Genomic DNA, 24,883 nt, shown 5'->3' with positions numbered 1-24,883 from the left:
TCAAACATATCACACAATTTTGTTGCTAAAGGAGACACTCTATACCACAAATGCTTTCTACAAGAATTCTGCTGTGATCAGTACCACTGAAAGGATCGGCATATGAATTAGACTAAGTGAAGCCAAGGGTAGTGCCAAGTTAAAAGAAAAACAATTGTGATAATACCAGGTCAACTGACATAGAATGCATTTTTTCTCTCATGTTTATTTGCAGTGTGTGTTCTCATGGTAAGAATGTAGAACTCTGTTTGTTTGGTATTTATTTACTACAAGAATATTTATGCACTGTTGCTTATGTAAGAAGTGGGTATCCCTTACTTACATCATTGGTTAGCATGCTATACAGCTCAGCTCTCAGATCCTACTTTACAGGACTTGAGGGAGGTAGCCAAGGAGGATCTAGATACTCAGAGAAAAGAAATCCATATACTGGGATAAAGGGTTGCTGTACAGGGAATGGACTCCTGAAGGATGGTTACAAGGAGAAGTACTACAGAAGGTGATGATACTCATGGCCTACCAACTGCCACTTTTGGTCAAAGTCAAGATATTCCTTTTTCTGCAGGATATATGGGCATAAACCATACTAAAAGATGGAATATGCATAATTTTTATGTCCTAGGATTGCAAAGGGTGTACTAATATGCTCCAGGAACCTTGGGCAGTGTTAGAAGGGTGCCGTGTTGGAGACAAAGTCAAGGTTCCTTTGACGCCTTTGTGTGTTACTGAGGATCCATTTCACAGTGTAGCTATGGATACTGTAGGACTTCTGAGTACCTGAAGTTCCACAAGTAAGAACTATATCCTGATAGTGGAGTATCATGCCACAAAGTATCCAGACATGGTAGCTCTGTCTTCCACGAAACAGAGAGGGTAGCACATGCTTTGCTAGACCTTTTCAGAAGGGTAGATTCTTTTAGGAAAATAATGACAGATAGAGATTCCAGTTTTATGTCAGACCTGCAAGCACATTTGTGGAAGTACTGCTGACTAAAATACTTAAATATTACCCCCTACCACCTACAGAAAAATGATCTGATGGAAATATTTACCTTTACATTGATGACCACGCTGAGGGTATTTGCAGACCAGGCCAAGAGGGTGTAGGACAAATATCTGTCACATTCCCGGTTTGTATACAGGGAGTTGCCTCAGGATTCCACAGATTTTTCACCCTCTGAACGACTGTATGGCCACAGGGTTAGGGGCCCCTGGATTTCACTGGTGATGAGTGGGAATGTCAGCATAATTCCCACAAGAGTCTATTGTGGAATATGTTCTAAACCTCATGACTAAGCTTAGGGAGCTCAAGGAGATGGATCAGGTGTACTTAGCATAGTTACAACAGCAACAAAAGGACTGGAACGGCAGTGCAACCAGAGCCAGGGAGTATTCCATAGGGTAACAGGTGATGGTTCTTTTTCCTGAGAGACACAAAAAGCTACAGGCAGCCTATGAGGGCCTTTTCACCACTGTGAAAAGGGTGAATGATGGAGTGATATCAACTACATGATAGAGTTGGCAGGCAGAAGGTCAGAGCATAAACTTTACCATGTTAACATGATTAAGCCCTGTCATGACAGACAGGCCTTGGTACTTAGTATTGCGTGAGTTGCAGGAGGAGCCAGAGGGGAATCTTGAGGTAAACCTCTTCAGTGACACTTAATCTGACACCTTTGTGGGTGAGGTAGCCCTGTCTCCACAACTAACCCTAGCTAGATTCATGAAATATGAGTAGTTCTGCAGACATTTGGTGATGTGTTTACTGATAGACCAGACTGTACTCATCTGATAAAGTACCACATAGACACAGGTGACACTGACCATACAATCTCCCCACATACTGCCTGAAAGAACTAGACAAACTCTGAAAGAGAAACTGAAGGATGTGTTGGTAATGGGAGTAATTCAAGAGTCCAAACATTGCTGAGCATCAATAATGGTGCTAATCCTAAAGAAATGTGGCAGGAACCAGTTCTGTGTGGACAACAGGAAAATGAACAGTCAGACAGGGTTAGATGGTTGCCCGATGCCCAGGACAGATGAAGTTCTAGACCAGAGGTGGGGTTAAGTATCTAAACATGACTGAGTTAACCTAGGTTACTGATAGATAACCTTTACACTTGCAGTTAGTGTCCCAGCAACTTTCTAGAGACTGGTAGGTGCATTTTAGCAAGAGCAGGAGATTATGCTCCTGCTTATCTATATGACATTAACATCTGCATCCACTGCGGGGAAGAATTGTCAAGCATGTCAGAAAAGTTGGGCATGTTATCCTTGACTCATTAAGGAACAGAGCATTCCTAGCGCAACTTTTATTCATAGTGTCTTCACATAGGTTCTTAGGTAGGTGAATGGCCTTATGGGTAATTTGAAGCTTAGACAACTTCCCTTTCAAATGTGGTAATCAAACCCTGTACCTTGTGTCTGTGAGGTAAACAACTGAACCATTATGCCAAGTCACAACCCCAAAACGAGGCACTGATTTCTTCTGTCCTCAAAAATGCAGATCTTGATCACAACGATCTGGATAACTGATCAAGTTCAAACCTTTCCTCTGTGAGTAAAACTTCTGTGAAAGTATTATATCTGCAACTGGGTTCTTACTTTACAGATAATAATAACAATAATACATTCGGGTCAGGGTTCTGTACCAGACAGAGGACTGAGAAGGTTCTGACCAGAGACTTTAACAATCTCCATCTAGGAAGAAATGACTGACACTACTCCTTCCTGGAGCATTACTGTGGTACCTCTGGCATTGTTTTAAATTGGTTTGTCTCCTAGCTGTCCAGACACCACACAAGTAGTTTCATGAGTTAATTCCTCTGTCACTTTTTATTTTATTTTGTTTACCGGGTTTCTTCAACTGGGTTTTGTCAAAACTCCCTTTTCAGCGGAGGCTCGGGGACAAAAGCTCAATCATATTACAAACATTTTTAAACAGACATTCAGTAATTGCATGAATAGACATTAAATGGTATACACTGAAAATTGCACATACATTTGCTAATTAGATTACATTCATAAGAAATAAAGGCAAATATCACAGTATTAGTAGGTGTTGAACACTGAGCATTTGAAGAAGTGGATTAGTGGGTTTGTCAAACAGGTAATAAATCTTGTGCTTAGTGCTTAGAAATTCAATGAAATAGAAGTGAGGGAAGGAACTTGATAGCACAGAAAATGTTAATATAGTAGTTAAGAGTGGGGTATTCGGTAGGTTCAAAGACAATTATATATGGTATCGTAAGATTTATAAGTATAGAGTTGGGGTGGTGAACAGTGGCACAAAACTATTTATATGCCTCAGAGAAGTTAGTAAAACTATTCGAGTATTGATGAAGATTGGTTGTGACTTAGGATTCTGAGTGAAGAGAAATGGTTTTACAATATGGCAAGCTGAAGATAAGAGTTGCATATCATGGAGATGTGCAGGGGCAGATGCGTTGATTTGATAAGTAAAATTTAGCTGTCTTTTAATCGAATTGACATTCTGAACGGATTTCAGTGCAGTACTGCAGATGGATGTGATTCCCTAGTTTAAGTACACTGTTTGAATAGAGCGAGTCACCTGCAGTATTAGATGATCTGGTTATAGTGAATAGTATTTTTTCTCTAGACAGTAAAACTCTGTTTGCGGAGTAAAATTGTATTTTGTTCTTTTAAATTTTCTGACTTACAGAGAAGTCTGTGCATTATAGTTAGCTGAGAAAGAGCTAGGTGATGTGGTAATTCTAACCAGTTCAGCTCACTGAGGGCTAGGCAGTGGTGTGTTCTACTGTTATAGCTTACTGCAAAATTGACTATTTTATTATTAAATTTTATTACAATATTGCTCAAGTTTGGACAGCTATGAGACTTGAAAGTTGGTGAAGCTTGGGACAACACAGAGAAAAGATGACAGTGAGAAATAAGAGGCTAGATGTCTTCTGTCTTGCTAGTGAGGTGGATTTTTATTCTGTATAAAGTAGCTAGTTTTGATGAGTATATTTTTAACCCCTTGATTGTAAGACCCTGCAGAGTTTCCTTACTTTTCCCTTTATTACTCATTATTTATATGCTTCATATGGGAGATCATAAATGATCGAGAGGTTTGCATTACTACCGCTATCCTGATGACGTGCAGCTGCAACTCTCGTTCCCTCAGGATTGTCTGTTAGCTCTTAACTATCTTTCAATGGACTTGGAAGGAATCAAGATTTGGATGTTTGATAATCAGCTTAACCTCAATGTTACTAAGACTTTTGATATGGTCATCTATTTTACCTTCAGGGATTTGTCAGTCTCAGTTTTGTCTGCCAGTATTACTCTCTGTGAAGACAAACTACAGAAGCATTATCTGAGGATCACTGCTGACAAAAAGATGACGCTGAAGGATGAGATTTTGGTGGCTGTAAAATATTCTTGTTTCTGTCTAAGAAGCATCACCCTAATTAAACACTTTACAATTCTTGCTGATCTCCCTGTAGTGGTTCATGCTGTTGTTTCTTCTTGGTTGGATTACTGTAATAACCCATGCCTGGAGCTTCCAGACTCAGAGCGATATTATTTATTTACTTATTTATTAAGTTGTTTTTTTTTTTTTACTGGGGAAAGTCTGACTGAGTCATAAGTACCCATTGTCAGCGGAGGCCAGGAGAGAAAAGCTCCAGCAACACATTTAGGAATATGATACATAAAAGAGCATTTAATATGACGTTACCTTAACCATCATGGAACTTGCATCATAGTAACAATTATAGCTATGATAGATAGGTGGATCATGGAGGTAACACACAGTTACACTGTGAAGTAGGAATTAGGGTGTTGAATGGAAGACAACCCAAGATATTAGTAAAAGGTATGGAAGATAGCAAGGGAAGGAGAAGGGTGAGCATGGCAGAAGGAGGAAAACACAGAAACTAAAAAAGTCTATATGAAACTAAAAAGTCTATAAAGCAGGTCACAGGATATGTTAGGAGGAAGGGAAACAGATGTATTAGTAGAGATTTTCGTCCTGGTTTTGAACAGGTGCATATCCAGGATTCAGTAAGGAATTCTTTCAGTGTTTTCTTAAAGTTCAATGTTTTGGGGTTTGATCTAATGTTTAAAGGCAGGGTATTCCATGCTTTTTTCCTCTCAGTGAGAGTAGTAACGTTGTCCTGCTATTTTGTCGTCTTTGTTGACTGAGAGCAGTTGCTTATCCTCTGACCTAAGTTTTTTTTTGGGTATTTAGTAGTGGAGTATAGAGCTTAGGGCCAGACACTCCAATGGCTTATGAATTATTTTATGTGCAGTTATAAACTTTAAGTAACTAAGGCGGTGTGAGAGTTCCAGCCAGTTGACTGTCTGCAGGACTGAACAGTGATGGGTATAGTAGGTTGCAATATTGTGAATTTTGCAATCTTATTATAGCATGTTTCCCATTTTAGTTTTAGAGAAATGCTGAGGTTTGATAGAATATAAGCATCATGTAAGAGTACAGGTGACAGATAGGTGGTGGCCAGGGTAACTTTAGCGAATGTGAGTAAGAAATGTTTTACAGTTTCTGATGGGTTTTTTTATATATTGTTTTGGATATGGATGCCATATATGAGTTTGTCATCAATTGTCACTCCTAGGAGTTTGGTTTGAGGAACTATTTTGATTTTGGCCTGGTTTCAGCAGAAAATTGTAAAATGGTATTTTTGTGGGTGGAGTGTTTTTGGAGTGAAAAGAGAAATTTTGTTTTGTTTGGGGGGGTGTTAAAAACAGTTGGGAATTGCTAAGCCAAGATTCAATAGATGAGAAGGATTCTTGAGTTATATGTTTGAACTGTGTGACACTGGCAGTAGAGGAGATTATAGGAGAATCATCCACGTACTGAATTATGGAGCCATGACTGGATGAGGTACTAAGATTATTGATCAAAATATTAAAGAGTGGGAGACTCAATATGGAGCCCTGAGGAACAGCAGCAGCATTTGGTAAATAGAGAGAGATAGTCTTGCCATTTTACAGACTGCTATCTGGTGACTAGATAGCTGGAAAACCATTTAATAGAGGAGGTAGAAAGACTGATGCTATAAAGCCTATTTAGTAGTATAGAGTCGGAAACGGTATCGAAAGCTTTAGATGGGTCAAGAAATAACGCAGAGATGAGTTTGCCAGAATCTCTTGCTGTATTAACAGGTTCTGTGATGGACAGTAGGGCAATAGTTGGGCTATAAGCTGGCCAAAAGCCATGCTGAGTTGGTGTAAGATATTGGTTTTGTGTGAGATATATAAATAATTGCATGTGATTGACTTTTTCAACTATTTTAGAAACAGAGGAGAGAATGGCAACATAACAGGAGCTAGATACTTTGTTGGAGTTCCCTCCTTTATGCAGTAGGGCAAAAAAAACATTTTTTTCCAAAGTATTGAGACATAGGATTCTCTGCTAGATCTACTGATGAGTATGCTAACAAGATATATTACGGCTTCTCCAACAAGCTTAAGATATTCTGATGGAAGAATGTCTGCTGAGTTAGAGCAAGGTTTTACTTTTGTAGAAATTTTTTCATAGTAAAAGTGGACACTGGTTGGAATGTGAAAATTATGGAGTAGCTAGATGGAGCTTGGGGGCAGTTAGTTGTGGGAGAGGATAGATTGGTTGGAGCATTATTGATGGAATGTAATTGGGAGGTCAAAAAGGATAACTATTAGGTTGGCTATACTTTCGATGAAGTGTGTTTTAAATGTGGTTGCAATCTGAAGTATGGATTTCTCGGGACAGGGTGTAGGGATATTTGCTGTTCCTGGGTTAATTAGTGAATTAAATGATAACCAAAATCATTTGGAATTATTTTATGATTATTTTGTAGTTGAACACAGCAATTATTTTCATTGATTGTGCTGGTACCCAATGCTTTGTAACTGTTTATTGGTTCTATACTTTAGCTAGTTTTTCCATGCTTTGTCACAATTACCCAGTAGTTGTTTAGTTTGCTTTGATATCCAAGGAAAATGGTTACCATTGATTCTTTTAGTTCTGAGGGGGAATAAACAATTGAGGATATCTAAGAATATTGTGTTAAAGTAGTTTAATGCATCATCTACAGGCATAGTTTTTAGGGATGACCAGTACATGCATTTTAGTATATTTCTGAATGTGTCTTTGATGAAACTGGATAGGTTGTGTGTGGTTATTTATTGGTGTTCTTTAGTTATATCAGAAATTATTCTATTTCTAAAGGCTGGGAGATGCTCACTAAGTGTATTTGGAAGAGTACCTGATTGAGAATATTTAGTAGGCTGTGTAACTAGAATCCAGTCAAGGATGAAACCTTGGTTGGAGTTTTTGTCATATCTATTTGTTGTAGAGATAAGTTGAGAGAAATTATAGAGGTTTATGCTGGTTGCAGAGGAGTTAGTGGTAAGGTTTAACCATTTAATATAAATATCATTTAAGATAACAGTTTCATAAGAAACTGTATTTAATATGCAGTGTAGGATGTTTTCCAGTACTGGCATATTTTGACCAGGGTGGTGTAAAATACAGCAATGCATAGGATTTTAGCATTATTTAATCTTAGGAAGGTTATAAGTAATTCAATGTTACCAAAATTTGGAATGGGGCTATGGTAGGTTGTGAAATTATACTGGTTTAGGTAGAGAAGTGCAATTCCTCCTGCTTTTTTGTGCAATCTATCAGCACTTATTATATTATAGCCAGGTGGAAGAACTTCAGAACCTTTTGTACATGGTTTGAGCCAAGGTTCAATGATTGCAAGGACACCTGTGGTGTGTTGTGTTAACCAAGTAAGGAATTCAGTCATTTTTTTGCAAATGCTATGTAAATTTAGTGTGATTAGATTTATTTTCTTTGCAGGAGAAGGAGTAGCTGCTAAGGGGCCAGGGTTTGGATGAATATCTCCATACTGTGGAATGTCAGAAAAAGGGATGGAGAATAATTTATAGTTAATAAGGTTTTTGGAAGGTAGTTATTAACTTAATTATGGATACATTTGAAGGACTTTTAATCAAGTATAGTTGAAAGAAGGTAGGTTAAATACGCTGGAATCGATATCAGAGTAGATTTTATGTTGTACTTGATTACTAGTCAAGCATGTAATACACTATTTTCATTATCTGAGTTACTTGAATGAAGTAATGCCATATGTGCAAGGAGAAGAAGAAGACAGGTATAAAGTATAGGAAGAACCTGCGAAATAATATATATATATATATATATATATATATATATATATATATATATATATATATACACACACATGTATATGTGGACAGTATATTTCACCAAAGAACACAAATCCCACGAAGAAAGAATAGACACATTACTTCATTTTTAGATGTAGTTTTTTATGTTGATGCTAAGCAGATGATTCAGCATAGACCTTTCATGAAACCCACTGCTGTTAACTTTTTATATGTCACCAGTATGCACCCCCTCACCTAATTGAGTCGTTGCCATATGGAGAATTTAAAAGGATTTTTAATAATACTTCTGAATCAAGGTATAAAGAGAATTGGTTAAATGATGTATATGATAGATTACAAGCTAGAGGTTATGACGAGAGGGTACACCAGAAGGCAAGGGCTAAAATTTTAGAGGAGACGGGAGGTCAGACTAGGATGTCATGGGAATATCTCAAGAGGGATGTCATGAAGAAGAAAAATGATGGTGACGAAAGGCTGTTTTTCGTCACTAGATATTCTGAATTTTCCCCCATTTTGGAAAGAATAGTAAGGCAGGCTTGGGAAACTGTCAGTGAAGACAATTCTATTGGTTCTTTGTTCCCAAAACATATTATTTTTTTCTTATGGGAGATATAGTAATGTTAAAGAACTGATGAACCAAAGAAATTTTAGTCGTGGAAATTATGGCATAGTGGACAGGAAAGTAGGCACTTATCATTGTGGAAATTGTTCAGTGTTTAACCAGGTTAGGAATTTACATGGGTATAAAATTAATGGGAAGCTTTATAGGGCCAATGAATTCTATAATTGTAATAGCTGTGGGGTGATTTATGTGATAGGTTGTGGATGTCATCCCCCCTGTTGGTATGTTAGACAGACAACTCAGTAGGTTAAAGTTCGGATTTTGGAACACTTAGGTGATGTTAGGAGGAAGAAGGTAGAAAGCTCTGTAGCTACCCATTTTTTGTGCAAACATAAGGGTTTAAATAGTACTATGTTCTTCACTGTTTTGGCACGACCAGATGGTAATAGGGGAAATTTTAAAAGGGAATTAAATAGACTTGAGAGTAGGATGATTATTAAGTATTACACATCATTTCCTAATGGAATGAATTTAGAGAATAATTTAAGTGTTTAAAAATAGGAAATATGTATGTGTTTAGAAATGTTGAAAGATATTTTAAGAAAATGTTAAATATATGTGTGTATAATTGTATTTATAATTTTGTATATATGGCCAAGTGCAATTACTCAAAGTCTATGTATTTTTCACAATTGGGTTCTTAATTAGTTAATTGATTAATTGGTACTTGGTATGTGTATATATAGGGATGGGATTGTATCAAAGGAATATTCCAGGAGAAGGCGAAAGGCCGAGGTACCAGAAGTGTGTTAATAAATGAATTAATTCTGTCCTTTGGAGTGGTGTTCCTTCATGGGATTTGTGTTTTTTGGAGTAATTTCCTTTGGATGTGAATTGAACATTATATTTCAGCCAGAAGCAGACCCAATGCTGTGTGCATCACCATATATGAATTAATGTATTTCATAAAAGTACATACATAAATTAATTACTACTGGCAAATTATACTGGAATATAAAGGACAGATAAAAATGAAATAAAGACATACTCAGTAAATGCACTGTGATGCTTTGGAAGGTCCTTGAGTGAGGCAAGGTGCAGAGGAAAAGATATGTAGTACTTCTCCTGTTGAAAAATTGGGTGAGCTTCACCTGGTACTGAAACCTGAGGTTCAGTATCTGTAGTAGGACAAGGATAGTTACCAGAGGGACCTAGGTGTTGATAAAAGAAAGAAAAAACATTTTAACATAGATATGAGGTAGTGGCACAGATAACAGATATAGCTATATCAAAAAATATAAAGGAAAGTGGGTGACTTAGAGTACAGGTTGTCAGTCCAAAGTGGCACAAATTTACATGAGGGGTCATGTAACAGTTATATATTAGCTTAGTAGTAAGGGGGCATTACAACTATTATAACATTTAAAAAATGTTGTAATGTAGCATGTAATTATTCATGCTTTAATTTTTGCAATGTAGGATGTGATAATTCATACTCTCTAGAGTGAGACTTCCCTCTAACATCATCATCTTCTTTCAGCTGTTCCCGTTAGGGGTCACCACAGCGGATCACCTGTTTCCATTTCTTCCTGTCCTCTGCATCTTGCTCTGTCACACCAACCACCTGCATGTCCTCTCTCACCACATCCATAAACCTTATCTTACGCCTTCCTCTTTTCCTGTTACCTCGTAGCTTCATCCTTAGCATCTTCTTCCCAATATACTCAGCATCCCTCCTCAGCACATGTCAAACCAATGTAATCTTGCCTCTCTGGCTTTGTCTCCAAACCATACAACCTGGGCTGACCCTCTAATATACTTATTCCTAATCCTGTCCACCCTCGTCACACCCAGTGCAAATCTTAACATCTTTAACTCTGCCACATCCAACTCAAACTCCTGCCTTTTTGTCAATGCCACTGTCTCCAACCCATATAACATAGCTGATCTCACTACCCTCTTGTAGACCTCCCCTTTCACTCTTACAGGTACTCATCTGTCACAAATCACTCCTGACACTCTCCTCCACCCACTCCATCCTGCTTGTACTCTCTTCTTCACCTCTCTTCCACACTCACCGTTACTCTGAACTACTGACCCCAAGTATTTAAACTCATCCACCTTTGCCACCTCTACTCCTTGCATCCTCACCATTCCTCTATCCTCCCTCTCATTCACACACATATATTCTGTCTTAGTCCTACTGACCTTCATTCCTCTTCTCTCTAGAGCATATCTCCATCTCTCCAGGGTCTCCTCCACCTGTTCCCTACTCTCACTACAGATCACAATGTCATCTGCAAACATCATAGTCCACGGGGACTCCTGTCTGATCTCATCTGTCAACCTGTCCATCACCATTGCAAATAAGAAAGGGCTCAGAGCTGATCCTTGATGTAACCCCACCTCCACCTTAAATCTATCCGTCACTCCCACAGCAAACCTCACCGCTGTCACACTACCCTCGTACATATCCTGTACCACTCTTACATACTTCTCTGACACTCCCGACTTCCTCATACAATACCACAACTCCTCTCTAGGCACCCCGTCATATGTTTTCTCTAAGTCTACAAAAACACAATGCAACTCCTTCTGACATTCTCTGTACTTCTCCACCAACACTCTCAGAGCAAACATCGCATCTGTAGTGCTCTTTCCCAGCATGAAACCATACTGCTGATCACTAATCATCATGTCCCTTTTTAAGCTAGCTTCCACTACTCTTTCCCATAACTTCATGCTGTGACTGATCAATTTAATCCCTCTGTAGTTACTATATCTCTGCACATCACTCTTATACTAAAAAAGAGGTACCAAAACACTTTTTCTCCATTCCTCAGGCATCCTCTCACTTTCCAAGATTTCATTAAACAATCTGGTTAAAAACTCTACAGCCATTTCACCTAAACACCTCCATGCTTCCACAGGTATGTCATCTGGGCCAACAGCCTTTCCATTCTTCATCCTCTTCATAGCTATCCTTACTTCCTCCTTGCTAATCCAATGTACTTCATGATTTACTATCCCTACATCATCCAACCTTCTCTCCCTCTCATTCTCTTCATTCATCAACCCCTCAAAGTACTCTTTCCATCTCCTCAACACACTCTCCTCACTTGTGAGTATGTTTCCCTCATTATCCTTTATCACCTTTACCTGCTGCACATCTTTCCTAGCTCAGTCCCTCTGTCTAGCCAATTGGTACAGGTCCTTTTCTCCCTCCTTAGTGTCCAGCCTCTCTCTTTGCCATGCACCTCATCTCCTTATACTCCTGTCTACTTTCTTCATCTCTCTGGCAATCCCACTGCTTCTTTGCCAACCTCTTTCTCTGTATACTCTCCTGTACTTCCTCATTCCACCACCATGTCTCTTTGTTGTCCTTTCTCTGTCCAGATGTCATACCAAGCACCTTTCTAGCCGTCTCCCTTACTAGCTCTGCTGTAGTTACCCAGCTATTTGGTAACTCTTCACTGCCACGCAGTGCCTGTCTTAACTCATCCCTGAACTCCACCTCACAATTACCCTTTTTCAATTTCCACCATTTGATCCTTGGTGCTGCCCTCACACTCCTCCTCCTCTTCTTGATCACCAACGTCATCCTACAAACCACCATCCTATGCTGCCTAACTACACTTTCCCCGGTCACCACTTTACAGTCTCCAATCTCCTTCAAACTGTCCCTTCTACATAAGATATAATCCACCTGTGTGCATCTTCCTCCACTCTTGTATGTCACCCTATGCTCCTCCCTCTTGTTAAAATATGTATTCACCACAGCCATGTCCATCCTTTTCGCAAAATCCACTACCATCTGACCTTCTGTATTCCTTTGTTTGACACCATACCTATCCATCACTTCTTCATCCCCTCTGTTCCCTTCACCAACATACCCATTGAAATCTGCTCCAATCACCAGTCTCTTACCCTTGGGTACAGTCATCACCACTTCATCCAATTCACTCCAAAATTTTTCTTTCTCATCCATTGCACACCCAACTTGTGGAGCATAGGCACTAACAACAGTCATCATTACACCATCAATTGCCAGCTTCATAAACATCACTCTATCCGACACTCTTTTCACCTCCAAAACACTCTTAGAATACTGTTCCTTCAGAATAACTCATACGCCATTTCTCCTGCCATCCACACCATGGTAAAACAATTTGAACCCACCTCCGATACACCTAGCCTTACTCCCCTTCCATCTGGTTTCTTGGACACACAATATACCAACCTTCCTTCTGTCCATCATATCAGCGAGCTCTCTCCCTATACCAGTCATACTGCCAACATTCAAAGTTCCAACCCTCACTACCACAGTCCTAGCCTTTCTCCTCTCTTCCTGCCTTCGGCCATGCTTTCTGCCTCTTCTCCTCCTTCGGCCAACAGTAGCCCAATTTCTGCCAGCACCCTGTTGGCTAACAGTACTGGTGGTGGTCATTGTTAACCCAGGCTTCGACCGATCCAGTATGGAAATATTTACTGGTGTCCACATGAAATTATTTGGTGAAGTTTTACGCCAGATGCCTTTCCTGATGCAACCCTCCCCATTTATCCGGGCTTGGGACTAGCACAAAGAAATGCACTGGCTTGTGCATCCCCAGTGGCTAGGTTAGACTTCCCTCTAACATAATAATTAAAAATAACCTTGTCATCAGAAGATACAATACCAAAGCACAATCTACTTTCTGTTAAACTGTATGGAGCTGCAGTGGATATAAAAAGTATATGCACCCCTTTAGGTCACATTAAAGGTGGGAAAAGTTTTGAAATGATTTATTGCGGTCTCATTTTTTGTATCACAAAAAATGGCATTTTAACAGGGGTGTGTATACTTTTTATATCCACTGTATACTAACATTTCAGCAAGATATATCAGAGAGCTGCAGTAATGAGTTCATCCAAAGTATAATGTTTAAAAAATCTTGTAATACAGTATGCAATAATTCATATTTCAAGTTTTGTAATGTAGGGTGCAATAATTGATAGTCTCTAGAGTAAGACTTCCCTCTAACATATTTATTTAAAAAATAGCCTTGTTATATGAAGATACAACACCAAAGAGCAATTTTCTTTATGTTATACTGCACATGCACATAGCTACAGTCAGAAAAAAATTAAACATTTCAGCAAGACATATCAGAAAGCCACAGTGATGAGTTCATCCAGATGGCTCATTCAGAGTGATGAGTTCATCCAGATGGCTACTAACGGTTCATAAGAAAAGTTAATCAAATGGCAGTATATTGCATCCAAAATAAACAAAAGATATATAAGTAAGTGTTTTCAACAGACAACGCTATTAACTAAAAGGCGTTACCAGGTCATGAAAATGACTTATCTTCAACTAGTATGTATAACACTTCCTTAAAACATGTTTTAAAAAGTGTCATCATTGGTGGAAAGATATAATACTATATCACAGTCTACCTTCTCTTATTCCGCACTGAAATACACTCAAAGAAATGAAATATTTCAGCCTGAATTAAAATCATTAACGTACGTAGAAAACAGATCCCACAATAGTAGAAATGCTTAATTTATTCAACTTAACAAAATAAAGCTTTCAGGATACACCCTTCTTCAGTAATCAATGATGATGATATATTAAAAGCATTAACTCACATGGGATTGCACACAGTCCATTGGGGTAACAACAGATACCCTGGCCTAAACAGAAACCAAAAGAAAATCTACATCAATACACTAGCCTTTTAAATGCCACAAAGCATCATGGGAGTATGACTGGAAACCAGCAACAGAGCTAAATCAGCAAAAAAAAATAAATAAATAAATAAATAAAAAAAAAAGAAACAGTAGGTTAGAGTTATAGAAATAGAGGAGAAAACTAGTTAAGCATTAGAAGGACTGTTGAACAAAATTTCATTACATCTTAAGTAAAAGTCTCGTTTTTTTGTTTTTTTTTTTATTCTTGGAGTACAGTTTTAGGTTGCTTTTTCCTGTAGTTACATGAGACTTTAGATATATTTATTATGATATTTTTGTATACCTGTGGCTGTAGAGGTCTACGGGTTATGACGAAACACTGTGTGCATCATTACTTAGGAACTAATATAAGATGAATCAAATTTCCCAAACACAAGGGCAACCAGCAAAGAATTCGAACCACAATACGATCACAACTTCAAATGCAAAGGCCACACACCAAACCTTGGAGGAAACTCCTTTTATTCACCGACTGAGCGCTTTCACCATGAAATGGCTTCTTCAGAGTCAGTGTATTACAAAAATCGTGTTCAATATATAGTCAGTTGATAACATCATCAAGTTATTCAATTAATCAATTAGTCATTTTAAAACAACAGATCTCTAAAAAAACCTTTTAAAGTTCTTACAACAGTTCATTAATCACTTTTATACTGTCATTGTAAAAAATGACACACATATATGTGTACACATAATACACATCATAACATAACATTCTATTTTAAAGTGAAATTAAAAATTTATAATCAGATGTATTTTTTATTATTTTTTATTATTATTGTAAAATTTTATCCGTTGTAGTGTGTAAATTAAATATTTTTTCCCCATCAAATTGTTGTTATACCAATAAGTTATATAATACTAGCCTTGTATTTCAGAATCGGTTTTATCGAAATGTAGTCATTTATTCCAGGGTATCTAGTGGCATTTAATCTAAATTGCCACATCGTTTCCAATAATGCTACCCTGTTTCCTACATCACCCTCCTGATCCTCTTGCACTTTAAAAGTTGCCACCCATTCCATCAGAGAAAAGGGGTGGCAAAAGGACAGATGGTGCGGTTGTCCAGGTTAGTTAGTGAGGAATGTACATTCAAGCAGGAGATGTTCAAGTTGATTGGTATGTTCATGGACAGGGGCTACCCGTTGGAGTTGCTGTTAAGATTGAAGAAGGAGGTTTATAAACAGAGAGGTTCTGCATACTCACCTATTTTAAGGGTGGAAGGTACTTTAGATACTAACCAAGAAGGACAGGGAAAGGAAAAGCTTGGAGCATGTTTTGTGCTGCAATTCAATGAGAGAAGTGAAGAAATAGTCAAGTCACTGCAAGGGATGTGGGACTATTGTTTAAGTGACGCCATCAAGGGTATTCTAGGTATCAAACCTAGGATTGTATATAGTAAGGGGAACAATTTGAAAGGGATTTTAGAAAGTGAGGACAAAATCAAGACATCCAGAATGTCCAAGTGTGGTCATTGTAGAAGCTGCAGGTATATAGCAGAAGGCTCCAATATATGTGTCAAAGGGTGGGGTTATTCGTTACCTTGCCCGGGGAAATGTAATTGCAACACCAAGAACGTAGTATATGTGAGTCTACGCATTACCTGTGAGGCATTCTACATAGGTATGACCACCCGTAGGTTACGTGATAGGATGATGGAGCACGTAAGAGCCATAAAGAACAAGGATTCCCACAACGCACTTTATGTTTACAGCATCAACTGTAGGGAATTCAAGAAGTTTGTATTTTTTGTTATTGATAGAGTAATGTTGGATCAGGAGGGTGATGTAGGAAACAGGGTAGCATTATTGGAAACGATGTGGCAATTTAGATCAAATGCCACTAGATACCCTGGAATAAATGACTACATTTCGATAAAACCGATTCTGAAATACAAGGCTAGTATTATATAACTTATTGGTATAACAACAATTTGAGGGGGAAAAAATATTTAATTTACACACTACAACGGATAAAATTTTACAATAATAATAAAAAATAATAAAAAATACATCTGATTATAAATTTTTAATTTCACTTTAAAATAGAATGTTATGTTATGATGTGTATTATGTGTACACATATATGTGTGTCATTTTTTACAATGACAGTATAAAAGTGATTAATGAACTGTTGTAAGAACTTTAAAAGGTTTTTTTAGAGATCTGTTGTTTTAAAATGACTAATTGATTAATTGAATAACTTGATGATGTTATCAACTGACTATATATTGAACAAGATTTTTGTAATACACTGACTCTGAAGAAGCCATTTCATGGTGAAAGCGCTCAGTCGGTGAATAAAAGGAGTTTCCTCCAAGGTTTGGTGTGTGGCCTTTGCATTTGAAGTTGTGATCGTATTGCGGTTCGAATACTTAGGAACTAATATAGCTTAAAAAGTACATACATAAATTAGTAAACAATATTAAAAATAAAAAAACGAGCCACCAAGGCAGTATTTGCGTGAAACACAAGTTTGCTTAACATTAAATACGAATAAAGTATAACCAACTACGCACTTTCACCAAGAAACATGAATTGGCTTCATCAGAGTCATTTAATTGTGATGTAACTTCCTTTATATACTCTTAATTACTTAAGCAATTATTCATAATTTTGCTTGCATCAATGAAATTACCCTGACTATTTTAAAGGCATACTTCCCCTGAATATGCAATATACAAAATAGCATGCTATAAATCACAATAGTCAATATAGTCAAGGTAAAAATGTTAGTGTTGATACTAATAATAAACATAAAAGTTTAAAACATTGTTAAAAATAGACTTAAAAGTGCAGAACATAATTGGTCTGTTACTTGCAGTATGATAAGTGTTTTCACAGTACACTTGAAATTAAACCTCTGAGGCCTTTTATCTATTTTGCACCACTCCTACATGAGATGCATTGGATTTTTATCAGGCAACATAAGATAGGTAAAGTTTTGCTTTTGGATTCTACTGCCCTGCATAGCTTGGAACTCTTCTACAAGACCTGCTTTGCTGATATTAGCCATTCTGATCCATGAGTTTTATTTCCCAGAAGCTGTCAGTTATTCCAACAATATGACTAGACTCTTCTAAGAAATGTTCATTTGCATACCAGTGCCAGTACCTTTGGAATTTATTACCTGGCTAATTGAGAGCAACCCCAACATTAAGCAGATTTAAGCACTTGCTTAAGACACAGTTGTTCAATCTGGCAATTGAATTGTGTCTTTATGCCATCTCTTTTACTAGTTTGTATTAAAAATAAACTTGGGAGCTTTCAGTCACTGTTGTTTTATTAGTTTTTTTCTATTTTATTTATTTAGTTTTGTAATTTTAATGATTTGTGTTTATATATTTATGAATTTGTTAAGTGTTTGGTTCAAATCCTTTAAGCTTAAAAAGAATAGTGCTGAGTATTAGGGCCTCATCTGATTATATGTTAGTAGGAGTCTGCAAAATTAATTTAACCAGTTGTCACATATTACAGCAGTGCACTCAAAAGCAAATGGAGGTTTGCCTTCCCCAGGTGAGTGACCCATTATAGCTATAAAACAATGACTGAAAAAAAATCTGTTGCTGATAAAATTAGACATGTCTGTACTAACATTAAAATAAGTGAGATTTTGATTCACAAATCAGATTATGACAACTGAATTTTTTTCTTGTTCCTTTAGTGGGCCCCTGCCATGGCTGCCCCATATCAGTGGACAACAATAACCCCATTTTAGAAGAACCACTTCGTATTGCCATAAATGCGTTTAACAGTAACAGCAGTTCTCCCTTCCTATATGGAGTTGTGCAAATTAAAACGGCTACTTCACAGGTTTGAGATTGTTTATACATTTATTTAGCTAGTTAGTTTGTTAGTCGTTTGCTTGTTTGCTTTAGTAATTTTTAGGGGTAAATATTCATTGCAGTTTGTAGTCTTTATATTTATGCTAGAACAGATGGGAAGGTTTAGTCCATCTTACAGGATGTTTAACCTTCACACAAAGAAGGACAGAATTTGCATATTTAGCCTAAGTTACTCTTCTAGCACTCTCATGAATGAAATGTTCAGTATTCCATTCATTGTATCATGGGTGCATGTGCTGAGAATTCACATGCAAGGTCACATGAACTGCACATAAACCACAAATAAGACAAGGACCTGACTACAAATTCCACTTATGCAACAGGATGCTGTTTTCCACAAATTTATTCCAATGTATAATAATTTGCAGGGGTTATGCACTTCCAAGCATATCTCTGCTTAACTGTATTATGTCTGAAACATTATTTTGAATTTTGTCTGACAGTTAGGAGCATAGGTTTGAGACTATATTGCAATACATCCACCACCACTGTTACCCCACTGTTCAGAGCAAATCATTTGACCAAACTTTTCTCCTGAATCACTCTTAAAATGTCACTGTATCCAGTGGGCTAACCCAGGCATCAGATTTAATTACTGAAAATTCTAGGCTTTCAATATATGAACAGCAAAGTTAATTGGAGTAGTTATTTGCAAAAATAAATAACATAAATTGAACACTGTGGATTATTTTACAAATTATACAAAATCTCCATTGAACAAATGAACCATCATTTTAGAATTCCTTTCTACTGCATTATTTTTGCTTCATGTACTATGCTGACATTCATGATTGAAAGTTGCTTTTGTTTAAAAATGTAGATCACTGAATTATTGTTTTGCTGACTGTAACAACTAAAAAGCATTTTTTATAAACTTCTTTTTTAAATCACACCTAAAGCAGGAAAACAGGTAGACATACATGAAAGTAAAAGAAAACAAACCATAGTAATTTGCGTGCAGTATACATATATTTGATTTAACAATTTACTTTCTGTTTTTTTTTCAACCACTATTTGGATTGCTTGTTTATGTGTTTTTAAAGAAGATTCTACTTGAACTAGCTTGTGCTTCCCTACTTTCATTAGCAGAGTTATACTTTGGAAAGTTTTTAAAGGAAGTATTTGTATCATGTGTTATTTGGTGGGATATTCACAGTATGGTTTTTATTAGGAGCCTGAACTCTAGGGACTCTTAGATCTTTCACACAGAGAAGTTTCTTCATTATTTGGTTTAACAATTATCATTCATTCCGACATTATATAAATTGCTCCAGTCTTTACTTCCTTCCCTTAAACATCAAAAGTGTTTTTTAATATTCAGTACCTTTGTTTTCGTACTTGGGACCACTCCTCCCCATACCCCTCAGCCTCTTAGCACCAGAAATCTGGACAGAGCCAAAATAATGGACACATTTTAATTATTGGTCTTATAAACTTAGAAAGTTGCTAAAATAACAGGATTTGCATTAGAATGCATTTTCTAAAGGATATGAAGTCTGAAACCAAATATATGTCATTATTTAATTACTTCAGTTCTCACTGATTTGCCAGAAAAACACAAACTTTATGAGGAACAGTCCATAAATCTGAGGCAAAAAATCTGTACATTCTGTGCAGAAATCTGGACAGTTTCGAGTACGTTCCTCCCTCTTTCTCATCCATCTTTAGGTTGACTCAACCATAGATCACCTTACTATTTTTATATACCATCATCATTCACCTCTCCTTGTGAATGCACAAACCCAGATGTTCTTCATATTGATCACTGCTACAGTAGCCTAAGCTATATGGGTTATATCCTGCCAAGGATATAACAGCCTTCCAGCTTCCAAAGCTACAGGGCACCATCCACACACCCAAACTGTCTGGCAGCTTGAGCTAAGCTAACTAAAAGACACGTTTGGGTGCCAAGTCCTTCAGAGCTTTACTGCCACTGAAGAGAATACTCCTATGAGGCTCCAAGGATCAATGGACAGCTGCTTCTGTTCCTTAGCTGGGCAGACGAGTTCCCTTTGGGGAAAGAAGCTTCCATTTTTGTTTTGTTTTGTTTTGTTTATTATTAGTGCGTTTCACTTCACATAAGCTATTTTAAAGCTAGGGGTTGTGTTTTAACAGGCTTCCATGAGACTTCAGTGTAGTTTTAAAGAGAAGCACTCTTTTTTCCTATCATTTTAAAAGTTATTTAAAGTAACTGTAGCACACTTTTTAAGAAGAAATTGCGTTTATTTTACTTTGTGGGACTGGCAAAGTGTTTTAAATTGCATTTTACTGTCTTTAGTTTTGAAGAAAAAGATGACTTTTAAAGACTTTTGGTTTTTACTGGCATTTGCTGCTTGCTTTCCTGGAAAACAGGCACCATTTTCAGCTTACCTACGGAACAATCTGTTGGCCCCATGGTCGGCACTTCTTCCAGCTAGCTGTTCTCTGGTTTTATTATATTTATGTGAGTTACTATTCTATGGCCTTTCTTACTCCTCCATCAAAGTTTATTCATTTGCTATTTCAGTATGTCTGCTCATGGTGATTCATCCTATTTCAATGCATTGTCATGTGAACATGTTTTTAAAGGGGTCTTGCATAAGGCCTCCAAGAAAACTGGTGGCCCCTCCTTGGGATCTCCATTTTGTGTTTGAGATGCTAATACTGCTCCATTTGAACCAGCTAACATGGTTAACTTGAAGTTCTTAACATGGAAAACAGTTTTACTCATTGCTCTAACCTCTGCAAGAAGTGTATGTGAGTTGCTGTTATGGTGAGTCAGCCCTGCCTCATTTTCCACAGGCAGAGGGGTTCTTTGAGAACTAATCCCTCTTTTATGCCTAAAGTAGTAGCCAAGTTTACTTTAAGCCAAACTATCCATCTCATCATTTTCTTTCCTGAACCTAAGGCCGAGGGAGAAAGGATATGTCATACTTTGGAGGTCCACAGATAACTCAGGTACTTGACAGAACTAAATATTTCAGATCTTTAGATCAATTGTTCATTTCTTGTGAAGGCAAGAAGAAAGGATATGTTTCAAAGCAGACTATTTTCAAATGTTTGTCTAAGTCTATTACCATTTGTTATACCTACTACAAGAAAACTATTCCAGATAGGGTCCAGGCCCACACTCTACCAGGGCCTTAGCTTCATCTATGGCTTTTTGGAAAGAGTTGGATTCTAGAAACATTCTAGAAGCAACAACTTGCTCCTCTGTACATATTTTTACAAAGCACTATAAACGTGATTCCTTTTTTAGGTCTAGCTCAGGCTTTGTGAGGACCATTCCTCAGGGGCTTCTGGATTCTTCTCCTTCCATCTCCAAAAATTGGTAAGCTGTGGTAATCCACCCATGTAGCTTAGGCTACTGAAACAGTGACCAATATATAGAACATAGTACAGCTGTGTAAATAAACTTAATAACAGCAGATATTCGAATAATCAGTGCTGCAGTAGCCACTCCCTCCCTCCATCCTACTTGTTTCTTGGTATGTTGTTATGCATGGATGTGGTCATTTATTTCTTCTTAACATTGACCTTTCAGGCCTCAGCCTCCCTCTCTTGTTGGCAGGAAAGCTCTGAAGGTCTTGGCACCCTAGTTTATCTTTTAGTCAGTGTAGCTCAAGCGGCCAGATAGTTTGGGTGTGTGGACAATGCCCTGAAGCTTTGGAAGCTGATCATCTGTTTTCCTTGGCAGGATATAACTCGTATAGCTTAGGTTACTGCAGTAATGATCATGTGAAAATTACTGTTATCTGAAAAATTTAGTTCTGTCAAGTACTTACACAACTGCAATTTCTGTAAGCCTGTCTTTCTAAACCTTTTCCTCCAGTGTCCTCATTTGCATACTCTGAACTAGTTTTATCTCCTTTTCCCTGAAAGAACAGCAGAACTGCACATAGCATTCCAGACTGAACAGAGACCCATAGAATGGTGAGGTTGCTTCTTTACTTCCTGGACAAACTCCTATCCGGATGCATTACACTTCCTGGTTTTTATCACTCTGGGCATGATGGGTCATTCCTGAAGAAAAATGGACTCCCAAAGCTTTCTCTTGCTTTGTGTTGACTGGATTGTCATGTCACACCAACTGGTACTCACTGTACTTTGCTGGATGGAATTTCAGTTGCTGCATTTCACCAGCTAAGTTTACTGAAGTGTCTTTTAGCCTCTTCAATACCTAATGTCATATCTCCAGTTTTACCATCATTCACAAATAGGTTGATCATCCAGGTCTGTATTAAAAAACAGAAGAGGTGTTTCATCAAACACCTCTTGGTCGACACATAAAGAGTGAACGCACTAAAGTACGAATGCTCAAAACAGCAATTTCTTTCCCTGGGAAAGATTGGCCATTCCCATGTGTTTGCCCCTTTCCTCACTGTAGTGCAATCTCAGAGTTGATATATTTAGTTAGGGGGTGTGTGTGGGGCACAGCCCCCCACATTGGGGGGTTTAGGGGGTTGCAGGGGGGGTGAAGCCCCCCCAAGTTGTGATGTTTGAAAGTGTGTGTGTGTTGTGTGTGTGTGTGTGCGTGTGTGTGTGTGTGTGTGTGTGTGTGTGTGTGTGTGTGTGTGTGTGTGTGTGTGTGTGTGTGTGTGTGTGTGTGTGTGTGTGTGTGTGTGTGTGTGTGTGTGTGTGTGTTTCCCATAGTTTCCCATTGTCTGTGCAGTACAGAGTCACAATTTTGCTAAATATAAAGTGCACCATATTCACTAGGGTCTCCCTGTCTATTATCAATGTCACCCTGTCATAGTACTATAACTCCATTAGCTATAAACCAATGCTGGCATTGATCTCAGAGACTGTTAATCTCCAGAAAATTCTGTCATTGCTTCTCTCAGTATTTTCTCCATAGCTTTACATGTAGCTGAAGTAAAAATAACATGTCTCTACATAACTAACTCAGTTATTTTTCCTGTCTTGTGGAGTGAAACCATTGTAACCGCCATTTTACTCCTGTGACATCTCTCAAGTGCTTAGAAATCATTTAAAATGATATGTGTGAGGATTGACGGCTCTAACATGCTTAGGAAACATTTATACTGTTCTATGTTAGAGTTAATAACCCTTTAACAGGTGTTTCAGAATATTTGAGGGTATGTTGTCTGGGAATTTCTTGTCTTCTTTCATTCCCACCAATTCCACCTCTGCTGTCTACTTATCTGTTCTTCTGCCCGCATACAATCTGCACCATCATGCTCTTTTCCTCTCAGTCTGACACCATCTTCTCTGTTTTCCATGAAATACAACCTCAGAGTTAGATTAATAAAGTCTGAGGGGCTGCAGGAGTGTGGGGGCTGTGTATCACCACAAGACAAATACTGCTTTTTTATACTTTTCAGATGCATAACTGTCAATTTGGTGAGTGTCTGTGAATCAGGTCAACAACAGACACATACTCACCATCAAAAGCTACTTTATCAGAAACATTTATCTTAAGATCTTTCATAAAGATCTGATGCAATGGAAGAATCACACAAGGTGTACTTAAAGATCAATTGTTTAGAACCAAAATGGAGTATATTTGATTTAGAAGAGTTAAACGTCACTCCTAACAGTACACAAGTCAATATATTTGATGTAAGCATAAAATAAAAAGATTGATTATTCAGTCAGAAACATGACAGCTAGTTTTACAGTAATTTGTGTACTCAGACAAAACTTACAAGATGTGAGAAGGATGCCAAAAAGGTAATAAATAAAGTAATCAAGACCACAAAAAACAAATATATAATAAATAAAATGACCAGCCAGCACAATCCAACCAATTTATTCACTTCTGATGTCTCGGCACAAAGCCTTCAAGGAAGATAAATTACAAACCCAAATCACATGCTTATATACTCATATTAATTAGTTCAATAAAACAATAATAACATAAATTAGATAAACCAAACCACTTAAACACAAATCTTCTTTAGTTAAAGTAACAATACATTATAATAAAATCATCCAATTAAATTCAGAATTCATGCCCTTAGGGCTTAAAGTGTCAAAATTTAAAATATATAATGCTTCATTATATAATAATTTATTCTTTAAACACGAATCAAGGGGAAAAACATCTAACTTTTCTAATACCGTACCCTGCAAATGCATCGGATTACTTTGATGTACAGCCTGAAAATGCAAAGCCACTGAACTAGACTCTTTAACAATAATAATGTCCCTCACATGTTCCAACAATCGCACTTTAAAAGCTCTTTTTGTTTGTCCAAAATAATACTTCTCGCATTAACATTTTAGGGCATAAATAATCCCTTAAGTATTACATTTAAAACTATTGTTTACCTGAAATGTTATTCCATTTATAAATTGAAAGTTGTTAACCACATATTTACATGCCTTACACTTACCACAAACCTGAGTACCCAAACATAAAATATTAGATGGTAAATCTACCACAGGCATAATAAATTTACCTCTCACTAATATATTCTTTAAACTCCTACCCACCTTATAAGAGGTTTTTAAATATTTAAGAAGCCAAGGACATACTTCTTTTTTACTTTGTAAAAAATGCCAGTGATGTTTTGCTATATAGTGATATATACAAGTCTTTACAACAACTAATGTCA

The 24,883-nt window shown here is 37.3% G+C and overlaps 1 protein-coding gene across 2 annotated transcripts in view; it reads left to right on the top strand.

The window, feature by feature from the left end:
* The window catches only part of KNG1 (kininogen 1), a 563,217-nt gene that overhangs the window by 256,135 nt on the left and 282,199 nt on the right, over positions 1-24,883 (top strand). For both annotated transcript variants that reach the window (XM_044070731.1, XM_044070730.1), the window contains exon 4: positions 18,143-18,291. In XM_044070731.1, coding sequence (XP_043926666.1) covers positions 18,143-18,291 — 149 coding nt within the window. The remainder of the gene's footprint in view (positions 1-18,142; positions 18,292-24,883) is intronic.

This window comes from Protopterus annectens, chromosome 4.part1, assembly GCF_019279795.1.
Source record: "Protopterus annectens isolate FY-2018-M chromosome 4.part1, PAN1.0, whole genome shotgun sequence".
In the NCBI taxonomy this organism is placed as follows: domain Eukaryota; kingdom Metazoa; phylum Chordata; order Ceratodontiformes; family Protopteridae; genus Protopterus; species Protopterus annectens.
The sequence above is the reverse complement of the archived record's forward strand: the minus strand, read 5'-3'. Positions and strand labels throughout refer to the sequence as shown.